At 40.6% G+C, this 14,239-nt stretch overlaps 1 protein-coding gene across 1 annotated transcript; it reads right to left on the bottom strand.

Moving 5' to 3' along the window:
• Positions 1–2,159: 2,159 nt before the first annotated feature.
• Positions 2,160–7,630, bottom strand: tdgf1 (teratocarcinoma-derived growth factor 1). Its single transcript, XM_039778838.1, has 6 exons — positions 7,123–7,630; positions 6,945–7,000; positions 5,819–6,019; positions 4,280–4,394; positions 3,410–3,516; positions 2,160–2,577 (listed from the first exon to the last, which is right to left on the bottom strand). Exons 1-6 carry the CDS (start codon positions 7,143–7,145, stop codon positions 2,471–2,473), a joined length of 609 nt encoding a protein of 202 aa, XP_039634772.1. The 5' UTR covers positions 7,146–7,630; the 3' UTR covers positions 2,160–2,470.
• Between the last annotated feature and the right edge of the window lie 6,609 nt (positions 7,631–14,239).

The following is a 14,239-nucleotide window of genomic DNA, read 5'->3' as shown; positions in this document are numbered from 1 at the left end:
TTCAATTTGGGTTAGATTTCTCTTGTTTTATCCCTCATATCACCCTCTGATAATCTCACTGCTCGGGTCATCGTGTCTGTGCCATGTTTCCAGGTTTAACAGTACAGTGAGAGAAATAAAGGACAAACTATCATCCTTTAACCCAGCTGTTGTCCTCGGGTCAAATTTGACCCGTTTTCAAAGGTTCCAAAGATTTTCAAATGTGGGTTTCTTTCAACCTAATTGCCCAAAAATACCACAGATGGATGGTTCCCTAAAACGCTCTTCACAAGTCAAATCAAGGATCAGATCACTACCTCCATTTGACTTTTGGGTGTTTTATTTAATGTTATAGCATTATCCTGAAACTAAACTGACAATCTGTGATCATCCATAGTGACCCATGAACATTCTCTGATCTTATTAGTCAAAATAATTCATAATTTCAGCTATTTTTTTTTAACACAAAAGTTAGATATAATTTCACATAAATGAGGTTCATTGACCATATATTCCAAAAATAAGTATAAAACTAGTGGCAATCAGTTGGTGTATATACTTAGCCTGGGAAAACCCTGACGAACTTCCAGCAAATTTGAGATGTACTCTGCAAGTCAGTCTGGCCAACAGCCCAATCAAACCCCATTTCTAATTTTTCCAAATCAAGGCACCAATCACAACCGTCGAGGCGGGCTTTACACGATGACGATAGCACAGCGACGGCGAGCAGCTGTTTGTTTACATTCAACAAGACGGCTACCGAAGCGCAGCAACCCGTTGATGCTGCTGTCGCTGCTACGTCACCCGGATCGTTGGTCTGATTGGTTGAAGGACTATCCAATTGCGTCCAGAGGCATTTGAGCGCCATCCGTTGGTGACGCCCCTTTGGAAATGAGCTGCGAATGAAGCTTCCCTAGACCCACTCTCATTTACATCTGAGAAGGGTCTGGTGTCAACCAGGCTAGTATATACTGTACTGGTAGTAGTAAAACAGAAAGCAGAAAAATAAGTGACAAAAACCCCTGAAGAAGTGTAAAAAAGTGTTGATTTTCAAATTTGACCCCAGGGGGGTCAACACAAGGGTTAAGCCCAATTTCCCTACAACTAATTCCTTTTATTCTGATAGTTAATTGTAGAGCTGCGAGCTGTAGCAGCTGGCAGGCCTACAGACCGCAGAGCAACAGCTGACGTGTTTGTTTAAGATAAGAGAGCAGCTGATAATCAATCCCAACCTCATCAATAAACTCTGGAGATAAGAGACAGGCCGATCTCCCACTGGAAATACCTCCAGATAACGGAGAGAGAGAGGGAGAGAGAGATGTAGAAAGGAAGATGCAGTTTGCAAATCAAAAAGAAAGTACTTTGTTTTTAATAATTACTTCAAGACATTTGCTGATGAAAGCGTGTTTTTCATTTGAAAAATTTTCACTTTAATGTTTTTTTTTTTTTGTCCCAACATCACGTTAATTTTAATGACATAAATGTTTCTTACAACACAAACACTTAACATGTGCAACAAAACAATTTCATAAACCCATCATCAACACACGTTTATATTTAAAAAAAAAAGTGTTTGTGCAAACAGACAAAGACAAAGTTGAAAAACTCAGCATCTTAAAAAAAAAAAAATATTTTTCATAAAAAAAAAAAAAATCGTATGTACAGCTTCCTTCACATACACTTTGTTCTTCAAGACACTAGATACACAGACAAGCTTCCACTGGAAGGAAAGGATCGAAGAAGCAGAGACACAAAACGTTTGAACTTCAGTCGCTGCCGCATTCACTGTTCAAACTGCCATCAATTCATGTGTGGAGGTGACAAGTTCTAAGCCTGCTCTTCATCACTGGATACAGTACCGAATCTTAAAATGTTAAATGGGTCGGCCAACGTCGGGACAAACACGGACCACCTCCGCCACAGAACGTACGGGCTAGCTGGACGTTGGGTTGCGGTCTTTGCGGTGTGTTCAAGTGCAACTTTTTGGCCTTGATTGCCTGAAACTCTGTAATGTCGGTTTGGCGTCTCTGGGCCTTTTTTTCTTTTTTTAAAGCGTGAACTGAATTCTTGGAAATGTTAAAGTTGGGCCAAGTGGGGGCGAAGTCCTCAAAAAGATAAAAACACATTTCATATGGCCATCATTCAGAGGTGTCGGGTCCTAAACATGGACCACATCGCACCAAAACAGTCTAACTGCAGCGTTTGAAATACATCATATTATATGTATTTAACAACTCTTACTTAGAAAGTAGGATGTCTTCCCTCATAATGGAACATCTCCTGAACTCTAGTTTTCAGACTATAATTTGACTCCTCCCCTACAGTAGCATTTTGAAGAAAAAAAATTACAATAAATATTAGTTTGAAGCTTGTAAAGCTCTGACTGGGGTTTGGAAACTGATCTTTAGTCCTGAAGAAGCAGCTCAAGAAATCATGTATAGTCCACAGCTGGTGTTGGTGTCCAGCATTGTTTTTGTTTTTTTTAAACCCATCAGAGGAGGGGAAGCAGGGGAAGAAGCAGCATCAGAAACAGGAAGCAGCCGGGCCAAACGGTCCTGACAGCGGACGAGTGATACCAACGCACCTCCTCCGAGTCATCTGGGGAGGAAGACAGAAAACATTAGCAGTGGAACTTTGCTGGGAGGTTTGTGTAGGAGAGTGTTTTTGCATTTTGGAATAAAAGCCTTGAGCTGCAAATGAGCAGACAGGGCTGGTGGTCGTTCAGAGGTGCGTTTACACTCAGTGGGAGTTTACTGTGAACACCCGGGTCATTGTTTTGTTTGGGAAGTGTGAACGACGCCGTTTTCTAACAGACGGGCCTGGCTGCCGGGCGTCGGCAACAATCCTGCTCTTCATTCATGTGGAAAAACATGGCAGCCGGGGAACGTAAACCATGGAAAACTACAAACAATTTAAATTTTTTTTTTATTTAATGGTTTATTTAGATAGGGACAGTGCATATTAATGGACATTAGTACAAGTACACAATGTAAATATGCTAGAGTTAGAACCATAGCTAGTTTTAATCTATTGTCCCCAGGCAATAGTCACGGGAGCACAGACTCTGACTGCGCGTGGACATGGGCGCTGCGGGGGGGGGATGGGGGATGACTTTTAATAAAGCAGAATCTGCTCTCCACCACATGATGCAAGAATTTTTAAAAACTACCTCTACCCTTTACACTCTGTGAAGGCAAGGCAGCTTTATTTGTATAGCACATTTCAGCAACAGGGAAATTCAAAGTGCTTTACATAAAACATTAAAGAGCAGTTAGATGACAATTAAAAACAATTTAAAAACATTAATAAACAAATTGAAAACATTAAAAGACAAGGTGAAGTCTCTGCCCTTTAGATTTTTCATAAAAACAAACTGAAACCCACAAAAAAAAAGCTACAAACATGTCAGAGGAGTGTGCGCGTGTCTTACCACAGTCGTTGAAGACGTGGGGGAAGCAGTGCAGGACGCCGTAACCACAGCGACAGTAGGAGCATCCTTTCTGAACCCACTCGCCGTGAGGAATCAAACCGCAGCTCCTTAGGACAGACAGGGAAAAAGAATTCAACAACCACGGAATAAGCAAAGTGTGTATTTCACTCAGGGTTCCTGACATTATCCCCCCACATAAGATGTCATGGCTCTGTCATAACTTCCATTTCTATTGGTCAACGCAGCCAATAAAACCCAGTATGGATGTCCGTCCCCTTCCTCTTCCTTTGTGTTGGATTTGTGAGGACTATGGTTAACTGCTCCTCAGATCTCTGCAGGGTAAATCCAGACAGCTAGCTAGACTATCTGTCCAATCTGAGTTTTCTCTCACACAACTATTTTACAGCGGCTCTGTGCAGGGCTTAGTCACCAGTGCCGATTTGTGATTGGTTTAAAGAAATGACAATAAACCAGAGCACGTTTTTCACCCATCCCGGGAATGCTGTGTGGACTAGGTAGACCCTCCTCCGCAGTGCTGTGGAGGAAGGTCTGACAGCTAGACTACTCCTTCTGTGACAGTTACCTGAATATCTTTAAGTTGTGGACAAAACGAGACATTCAAGGACGTCATCTCGGGGCTTTGGTCGACATTAATCGGATTAAAAATAATGGTTAGTTTCAGCCCTCCTTGCAGTGGAATAGTTACTTGACAAATTACAGACATGGTAGGTCCTCGCGGGACATTTGCAAATGATTACTAATGACTACAGGTCCCCGGGTATTACTGGTCCCGTGCGAATAGGGATAAAGGAAACAATGGCGGCTAGTCGGAGGGAGCATGATTGAGAGTGTGGTTTTCCTGGGGTGTACCTGATGCGCTGGTCGTACTCGCAGCTCCTCCCGGTGAAGAACGGAGGGCAGGCACAGAAGCTGCCCAGGATACAGGTTCCTCCGTTCTTACAGCAGCTCCGACTCTGCTCAGCACCTGCAAGCCGGGGTGTTATTAAGAGGCGAATTCAATTTGAGGCAACAGTATGCTCGGACAAAGCTCAAAAGTACGTGTATTTCAATTTCTTGGGGTACATTTGTGGAAATAATCTGACCAAAAAGTGTAAATATGTTGCCATTAAACAAAGAGAAAAAAAAGGTACAAAGATTTACTTTTGAGAAGTACAGCTTTGAGGAAGGAGAGTAGAACTAACACGGGCGTCGATGCAGCTTGATAAGTGTTTCTATATTTGTTCTTCCTTATCTTAATAGCGAGATAAAGTAGGATGTGAATTGGAGTAGTTTGTGTATTTCTTTTTAAATGGGCTTCTCTTGTTTGACTGGGGGGTGGGGGGGTAGGACCTACCTATCCCTTTACGGCCAGGGGCCAGTGTTTGTTTTGTTATAGATTTTATTTTTTATATCCGTTTATACATTTCATTCAACACAAAGACTTAATTCATTCGTACAAACGAAAACACACCTAACAAACTTTTTTCATTGTTCTTGGTTTTTATTTGCTGTTTCTGTAACCTTGCAAAGAAAAGTGCTATAGAAAGTTTATTATTATTATTATTATTATTATTATTATTATTATTATTATTATTATTATTAATTTTCCTTGTTATTTCGCCATGTATCTAATGTATGAATTTGTAAAGCACCTTTAGCTTTGTTTTGGCAGCTGCTTTTTAACGTTACTACTCTACTCTATATGGGCTTCACTTGTTGACCAGAGACTCTTAACGTGACTTCCAGAGACCAGTGAGAGCTGCTGAAAGGCTGCCACAGGGCCCTCAGACCTGGGCTTGAGCCTCTGCCTGTATCTGTGAGATAAACCAGAGTCTCCATCTGGCAGCACATTCCTGTCCTCTGCTCCACATCAACAGACACACGCCGAGAGTCAGAACAAACAGCCGAAAATAACAGAAGCACACTAAAAACCGGCCAACGGTGCTCGGCCTGTCACTACTTCTCATCTGAGGATTTCCTTTGAGAGACTTTTAATTCTAGGAGACAGATATGTGGCCGCTTTGCATGTTACAAAGCAACGTACAAAGAATGTTAATACAATCAAACTATATTATATACAGTATTTTCACAACCCGTTTTAAAGACTGTATTTATCGTTTAAAAAAATGATGGGAATGTGACGTGTGTAGCCTACTTTTCCCGCATTATGGATTTTGAACTCTTCTTTTCTCTATTTCATTATTTTATGTTTTGTAAAAAAGAAGAAAAAAAACTTTTATATATTTTAAAACATTTGGGTTTTCAAAATTTTTTTAATAATGTTATATAGTCAGATGTACAAACTCTCTGTCTTGTCTGTTTTTGTGTGAAGTGGTCAATTCTTTTCCCCGTTGGTTTTTGTGGCTCGCCACCTCTGTCTGTGCACACGGAGGTGAAGTGTGAACTTACTGCCTGTGAGGCCGATGAAGGGCAGGACGGCGCTGGCGTCGCGGTGTTTACGGTCCCCGCTGTTTGGTGAGCTCACCTGGGTAAACTGGCCCAGGAAGTCCTGGGAGGGCTGCTGGGCTTTCACCACCGCGGAAGACGAAGAAGACAGAGAGGGTGATGAAGAGGAGGCCTGGCCTCTAGCGCACTCGTCTCCCTCACAGCCTGAAAAGAGACAACAACAAAAAGCAACAAACTCAGAATTGATCATATCCTCAATCACACTAACTTTGAATCATAGCGAACTCTTTTGAAGAAAATATGTGGTTACAGGGTTTGCCCCAGAAAAGTTGTTTAGCAAACATTCACCACAAGTGGCAATGGGGGCACCGTCTAGGGTCAGTCACACACTGATGGCAGCATTAATTAGTTGTTATCTTGACATTTAAATTGAGGTTTTGTACATTTCCATTTCTGTGTAAATGAATGACTAGTGGGCGTCACGTCTGCATTAGTTTCTGTCAAAGTTGGAATGGGAAGAACAATGTGTCCAGAAACCTAAAACTGCACAGCCTTGAAATGATGAATGAATACATGACATGGACTATAGGACTTGTAGTGAATGTTAGTATGGTCCTTTAGGCTTAAGTTCTTTTACTCAAGGGTTTTTGAAGTGTATGTCAAATGATGTTGTAATCTAAATTCTGAGTTAGGGCTGCACAATTTTATCGAAATCGCAACATGGGCTAGTGCAATATGTAAATCATGGGGTGGCCAATATTTGTCAAAGGCAAACAATGTGACAAACCTATCATACAGACATAAGAAAACAAATATTTGTTTGGTACAGTCAGATCCTTGCAAAAAATAAAATCACACTTTTTTTAGATTTTTCTAACAAAAATGTCGTGAATCATATCACATGGCAATACCGATCAAAATAATCGATTTCGATTTAGATATTTACCTCATACGTACAGCCCTAGTTTGAGTCAGTAAAGAGGCAGTGTTTCTGTTTCAATGGACTTCACGGTCGTCTTCATTCATGTCAGTATATAAAAAATAAAATATAGCCTACATAAAAACGAAATGATTTCATAAATTGGCAGCAGCCGAGCAGAGAAGTGTGTACGGGGAGAGTGTTACCGACCTGCAGCGGGCGGAGCGGCAGCACAGCGGAGACAGGTCGCTGCGCACAGCACAACCCTGAAAACAGACACACACACGACAACGTTATCAACAGGGAGAAAAACAAGTCAAATAATTGTTTGTAAAAAAAAAAATTTTAAATTTAAAATTCACAAGTCTCATTCAGTCTCCAGACTCACCTGAGAAGCTGTATCCAACTCATTTTTACCGGAGAGGTTGAAACAAATCCACGGTCTCAACTCTGTTGTGAATAAATCGCACTAAAAACACTTTCCCCAGACCAATGGCGGTAAAATTCTACCTGCAGACTTCAAACAATAGTACACGGTGATTCGTAGGCTACGTAGGTCTATGTTTTGCGGTTTCCAAAAGTCAGAAGAATTTTAAAAAGTGTCCATAAATTCCTGTGTGAGTGACTTGACTTCACGGCCAAAGGCTTCACGGTTAGAAGATGCGAGCTCGGCTTCCAACTCCCTCCTCCGGCGGTGGCGGTTAGTTTCCTCTGAAGGTTTCTCTCTGTGCTTCAGGTGACTCTCATACAGGGGGCTCCGGAAGACCCGCCCACTCCCGATTGACTCTCATACAGGGGGCTCCGGAAGCCCCGCCCACTCCCGATTGACTCTCATACAGGGGGCTCCGGAAGCCCCGCCCACTCCCGATTGCTCTCTGTTTCCGTCTGTCTGATGCGTTCACGTGGAATCCACAATAACGGAAACTCACCTAAAACGTCACGTACGATACTACATGTGAGAAATATTTTTCTTATCAATCTCACAACATTCAGAATCAGTTTTTTTAGCCAAGTATACTTACATACACAATTAATTTGACTTTGGTAGGTGTTAACTTTCTATACATTCAACAAATAGAGTAGTAAACATATACAAATAAGACCTAATATCAAGACCAGTACACATGGAGTGGGATGTATGGTGCAAAACGTAATAGTGCAAAGTGGTGTGCAAGATGCATATTGGAATGATAAGTATAAATAATAATACATTCTTTGCGAAGTTTAACATTCATAAATGTAATGTTCCAAAGTAAAACAAGACATGAAAAGACATGGCACTATATAGGCTATTAAGACAGTTCCTGACTAAAATAAAAGACCATTGTGCTACCTATTTAATGTGATTCACTTAAAGTGTCCATATTATGAAAAAATCACTTTTTCTGGGATTTGGGGTGTTCTTTTGTGTCTCTGGTGCTTCCACACACATACAAACTTTGAAAAAAATCCATCCATGCTGTTTTGAGTTAGATACGGTTTCTGAATGTGTCCTGCCTTCAGTCTCCTAGTGAGCTGTTCAAAATCCACTGTGACGTCACAGTCCGAAATGAGCTGGCTAACCACAACCGTTAGCGTTAGCATTAGCATGCTAACGCTAATGCTAACGCTAGCATGCTACGTCGTTCTCAATAGCAAAGCATTGCTACAACACACACAAGTTCACCATAATCTACAAAAGAACTACTTACATGTGCGCCCTCATTTAGAAGTCTCCCAGCTAATCCTGCCTTGTAACTGACCAAAGTTGGAGAAACAGGCTTTCTTTTACTGTCTCTAGAGTTAGCTAGCTGACATGCTCTACATCTGAGCTACTGAGCATGTGCGAGTGCAATCAAAGATAGTACAGAAGAAGAAGATGAAAAGAGGTCTCACTCTGTAGCTAAAACAGAAACCAGGTGAAAAGAGGATCTACAGCAGTGAGAGAGAGCTGTGCAGTACAACAAAAATATGGTGTTTTTTGAAAATTAAACCATGTAAACCTATTCTGGTACAACCTTAAAATACAGTTATGAACCTGAAAATGAGCATAATATGGGCGCTTTAATTTATTTTCTTTGAAATCTTTGCTGACCCCTGGCATGTTTAAGTTACTTTATGTTGTTTCATTTTAGTTTTTCCTCTCTTTTGCTTTCATACATAGGCCTACATTCTGCATATTACTGTATCTAGTGAAAACATAAGTCATGTATTGCTGTTTATTCATACATCTGTAAGTGAGTTCACATAAAGTAATAAAAGAAGAAAAAAGTCAACTGACCTAATAGCAAATGTTAAAATTGCAAAGCCTAAATTACAATAAAAATATATTGTCGCTTGTAGGCTGATGATGATGATTTCAGAGAATTTTGCTTAAGACGTTCCTAATATCATTTCCCCAACCATCAAGGAACATGTTATCCTTTGGTTTATCTAAAAACAGAGTTTTCACTGGACAGACATGTCTGTAGAACTCACTGCCTGCAATTCAGTGTGATTGTATTGGCTGAAAAGTATTTCTAAATTATTCAGCATAGAGACTGAAAGTGAAGTGACATTTATTTTAAAAAATAAAAGAGAAAAGAGACCTGATAGCAGACAGTATTTGTGTGCCTGTTGCAGAGATGGGGACTCGAGTCGCACTCACAGTAGTCTCGCATTGCCAGATCTTCCTCCACAGCGCCGTGGAGGAGGGTCTGGCTAGTCCACACAGCATTCCGGGTTTATTGGCATTTCTTTAAACCAATCCCAATTGTTTTGGGCGGTGCTAAGCGCAGGACGGAGCCACAGTGCCTCTGCAAAATAGCCTTGTGAAGGAACTTGTTTTGGTGGAACGTGTACTTTCAAAACTAGTTTTAGTCGTGCAACAGAAAACTCCGATTGGACAGATAGTCTAGCTAGCTGTCTGGATTTACCCTGCAGAGATCTGAGGAGCAGTTAACCATAGTCGTCACAAATCCACCAGAGGTTAGAACACCACCACAAAGGAAGAGGAAGGGGACGGACATCTGGCCGAAATGAGTGAAATCCAGCAAAATTTCCGTCGGCAACGGAGCAATCCTGAAAGTAGAATGTTGTGGACTCACTTTTTAGAAGTCTAGTTTTAAACCTGCAAACTTCTACTTATAATTCCCTCACATAATTGTACTTCCTTATTGTCCTGATTTGTTTGTCAAGTCATTTTTCCCCCAATTCAGAAAGATTTAAATAGTTTTATTATCTTTCTATATTTCTTATGATGGCGTCGCGTCTCGTTGTCTTGTTTTTCCTCTTCGTTATTTGACTCGATGTCATCGAAAATGAGGATCGCCCCTCGATTTCACGCATCAGTTGTTAATTGGGAGAGAGAACTTTTAACTTTGACGCTCCAGACAGATGGAACTGGCTTCAGGATTCTCTCCAATTAGAACAACTCGTTTCCATTGGGCGCGTTTGGAAACGTGTCACACAGGGACTGCTCTCGTTTCTGACAGCCCTCTTATTCGCCTATCAGTGATTCTCATTTGTTCTTATCGTTTAAGTGTACTCTCATTTTGTGATTGTTACTTACATTTATATGTTGTAATTTGGGTATTGTTTTATGAGCAGATCATTTTCATGATCAGATTATTTATTGTGTACTGTTATTGAGATTGTTTTAGTTTCTCTTCATTTGTGCTGTAATCAGGGCGTCATTGGAACACCTTCCTTGTCTCCTCTCCCTCTTTCTCACCTTGCACCTCCCCCCCTCTTTCTGTGTCTCTAGTTGCGCCCCCCCCCCCTTCATACACATGCATGGCCTATACGGTCCTGCCTTCACATGTTAATGACCCTGCTGTTGAAAGGGAATCCACCTTTAAAGGGCATGGCCCATCTTCTCCATTTCTTCTCCACTGACAACAACAAGAAACTTTATGTTTTACTTTTTTTTCTTCGATTTTACATACACGCCATCCTTGACCACATATCTTTCTCTTCAATAGTAGTATTTTCAATGTTTATTTTAGTTTTCATAACAGGGCCACACACTCACAGACTCAAAGGGTAACTTCCGTTTTTTTCAACCTGGACCCTATGTTTCTATCTTTTTGTGTCTAAGTGACTGATGGCAACAACAATCTTTGACATTGGTCCAGTATTAAGTGAGATCGCTGCAGTCGGCAGCAGCAAAACAAGCTACATGTAAGTTAATAGGACAATTATCCAGCTTGTATTACAGCTGACAGACTCAGATTATTATACTAAGTGTTTTACAACATTATGGAAAGGATCCCTACAGAGATAGACCTTTAAAACCTCTTTGAGACCTTTCTGTTTAACCAGAAACCGCTCTTAAATCACTAGCACTAAACCCACTCAGACTCAGCAATACTTTTAGCGTGTATAGAGCCAACATATTTTCACATGTAAATCAGTAAACTATGTGTTTATTTCAACCAAAACTAGAGTTGTGATGGTTGGAAAAGTGGAAAGACGACCAAATACTGCTTTTCTTAGTTGAATTTTGTTTCTGTCGACTTTGAATGAAGTGTATTTGATTATGCTAAAAGTACTGTTTATTTACATGGAGTCTGGTGGCTTTAGCGAATGCAATTTCATTTCAATTTCATGTTTTAATGTTTAAATAAAGGACCTTACTCTTTAACAGAAAGGTCGACCTCCTTAGAAATCCTTTCCATAATGTTGTCAGACACTTAGAATATTAATCTGAGTCTGTCAGCGGCAAAACGAGCACTTTTGTGAAGGTAAATACAAGCTGGATAATTACCCTATTAACTTACATTGTAGCTTGTTTCTCTACTGCCAACTGCAGCGATCTCTCTTAATACTGGACCAATGTCAAAGATTGTTGTTCTAGCTCACCCAGTAAGGGCGTGCGCCCCATGTTGGCTGAGTCCTTTGCAGCGGCCCGGGTTCAAGTCCGCCCTGCGGCACTTTGCTGCGTGTCCTTCCCCATCTCTCTCCCCCACCTTTCCCGTCTATCCGCTGTCACTATCAAATAAAGGGAAAAGCCCCAAATAAATAATCTTTAAAAAAAGAAAGAAAAAACATTGTTGTTCCCATCAGTCACTTAGACACAAAAAAATACATACATACATAGGGTCCAAGTTGAAAAAAACGGTAGTTACCCTTTAACAGTTTGTTGTTCAAATAAACCCGTGAGACAGGAAATTATCATGAGAAATTATGAATTGATTTGAAACCAAAAAATCACAATGCTTATGTCATAACAATACAGGTTCAAAGTACATAGTGTCCCAACAATTTCTACCACATAGCGTTTAATATAATGTGACCTCCCTTACCTTTCTCTCCTGTTACAAACAATGCAGTTAAAAGATGGTGAGTGTTTTATAGGCTACTATTAGGCATTAGACATGAGACTAGATTTTTAAATCTGACTGAATAAATACATTAATAAATGCATAAAGGATTCAGTGCAGCTCCAGCAGAATTGAATGCTTAAAGCATGGAAAGGGAAACGTTGGGGAATAAAATCATAACACTTTGTTTTATGGGTCTTTTTATTTCATAATGATTTTCCAGGAAGTTTCCTGGCATGTAATCTGGGAGACAAAGTTATTTTAATTTAAAGACACAGGGAGGCTTATTTATATGACAGCGGGCTGGCGGCCCACCTCTTAATTGACGAGTCGACTAATTGCGTTTTGGTCTTAGTCAAGTAGGATTTCTTCAGTCAATTAATCATGTTGAATGCTTTTTTCATGCTTTAAGGGCCAGTGTGTAACGTTGTTTAGTTGTTCATTCTCTAAATCTGTGTTGCCCATTCACCAACTTGTCCTTTTTCATGAATATTTACCACCACCATCAATTCCAAGTATTGCTATTGGCTTGAAATTTGACATTTGTATTTGCATGGACTGGGGTAGACGCTCCATAATCATGCTCCATCTTGAAATATGTTAGCCGGTAAGGGACATACAGGACATACTGCTCCACCTTTCGCGTTTTCAATGTCACATGATAAACTCCCAGGTGCTGCTAGAAACTCGGTTTTATAGATGTGTTGATTAACCCTCTGAGGATGAAAGACGGACTGGCATTGCCTAGAAATGTTCATTTTACTGGAAAGAATTAAGGGTATGTTTTTCATCCATAATCTTGGGCGGAATTTTTCATTTTTTTGGTCAATCTGTTCTGCCAATTAATGATGAATTACTACTCTCATGCCCTTGTGATGTGTATCCCCCACCCCCTGTCTCTTCTTCTTTACTTAAAATGGTTTGTTACCATTTTGTTTTTGCTAAAATGTAATTAACCAGTCACAGAAAAAGTCAGTAAAAGTAACGGGTTTGTAGATTATGTTGATTGATCCTGAGCTGAGTGAGCAACAGGTTCCTCCATGTGTTCAGGGTGGATGAGTGAGCTAATATGATCATCTCTCAGACAATGTTGTATCTTTAATTCCTTCTTTTTTTGTTTATCTGGATCCTTTTTTTGTGGAGTAAAACCAGAAGAAAAGCCCTCCCCCCCTCCATTCTCCTCTGGTTAATCTCTCTCTCTCTCTCTCTCTCCTTTGACCACAGAAGCACAATCAGAGGTGGAAATGGGTATTTTGTAATCTGTGGAGCATCACAATGCAGTCTGATCTCATGCGAATACACAGCAGGAGAGTCGGCAACAGGAGGGGAAACCTGATCTGAACACAACAGGCAATCTGCATGTGAAAGCTGTCAGACTGCTGCGAGACCCAGAGGGGGAGAGGAAGACACACACATGTATGAAAAGAAAGCACAACTTTATCTTTATGATGCAAAGAAACGCTGTGGAAGTCTTCCCCCCGGACTGCTCGTGGTCATATCCATGATAGCACACAGAGGACTGACTTCCACATCACGTTTTTCTAAATCTGAACTGCAAAATTAGGGCCATATTTTATATAATATACCCCAAAATTGTCCGTAAGCAAACATCTAACCTCCACTGATCGATAATGTTATGGCTGTCACGGTCGTGTTCTGCAGCCAGGGGCCTTCAGACTTTCTGTTCATGCGACTGTATTTTAGATAAGTGACTGTATTTGTTTCTTGTGAATTTGGATTTTTCTGTTCATTTATTGTATGGGTTTTCTGTGTCCACACGACATATTATTGTTTATTGGCATTACTTTTAACCAATCACAATCGTCTTGGGCACCGGACACAATGACGGTGCCTCTGCTAAATAGTCTCAGGAAGGAACTTGTTTTGGTGGAACATGTGTACATTCAAAAGTAGTTTTAGTCGTGCAACAGAAAACTCCGATTGGACAGATAGTCTAGCTAGCTGTCTGGATTTACCCTGCAGAGATCTGAGGAGCAGTTAACCATAGTCTAGGACGAAAGTACGGGACATCCGGCGGCACCTAACTATCCCGTAAATCAGTGTAGGGATACTTTGGAGGGCTGCAGGGGGTACGGGAGATTCTTTGCAGTTACAAGTCTGTTGTACTAGACCACTGTTCCTCTTCATATAGACTTAATATTTCTTTTTTCAAAGTTTTTTTCTAAGTTTTTGTCACTTTTTTTCAAAATTTGTCACTTTTAA

The sequence above is a fragment of the Perca fluviatilis genome, chromosome 17 (assembly GCF_010015445.1).
Source record: "Perca fluviatilis chromosome 17, GENO_Pfluv_1.0, whole genome shotgun sequence".
NCBI classification, from domain to species: Eukaryota; Metazoa; Chordata; class Actinopteri; order Perciformes; family Percidae; genus Perca; species Perca fluviatilis.
The sequence above is the reverse complement of the archived record's forward strand: the minus strand, read 5'-3'. Positions and strand labels throughout refer to the sequence as shown.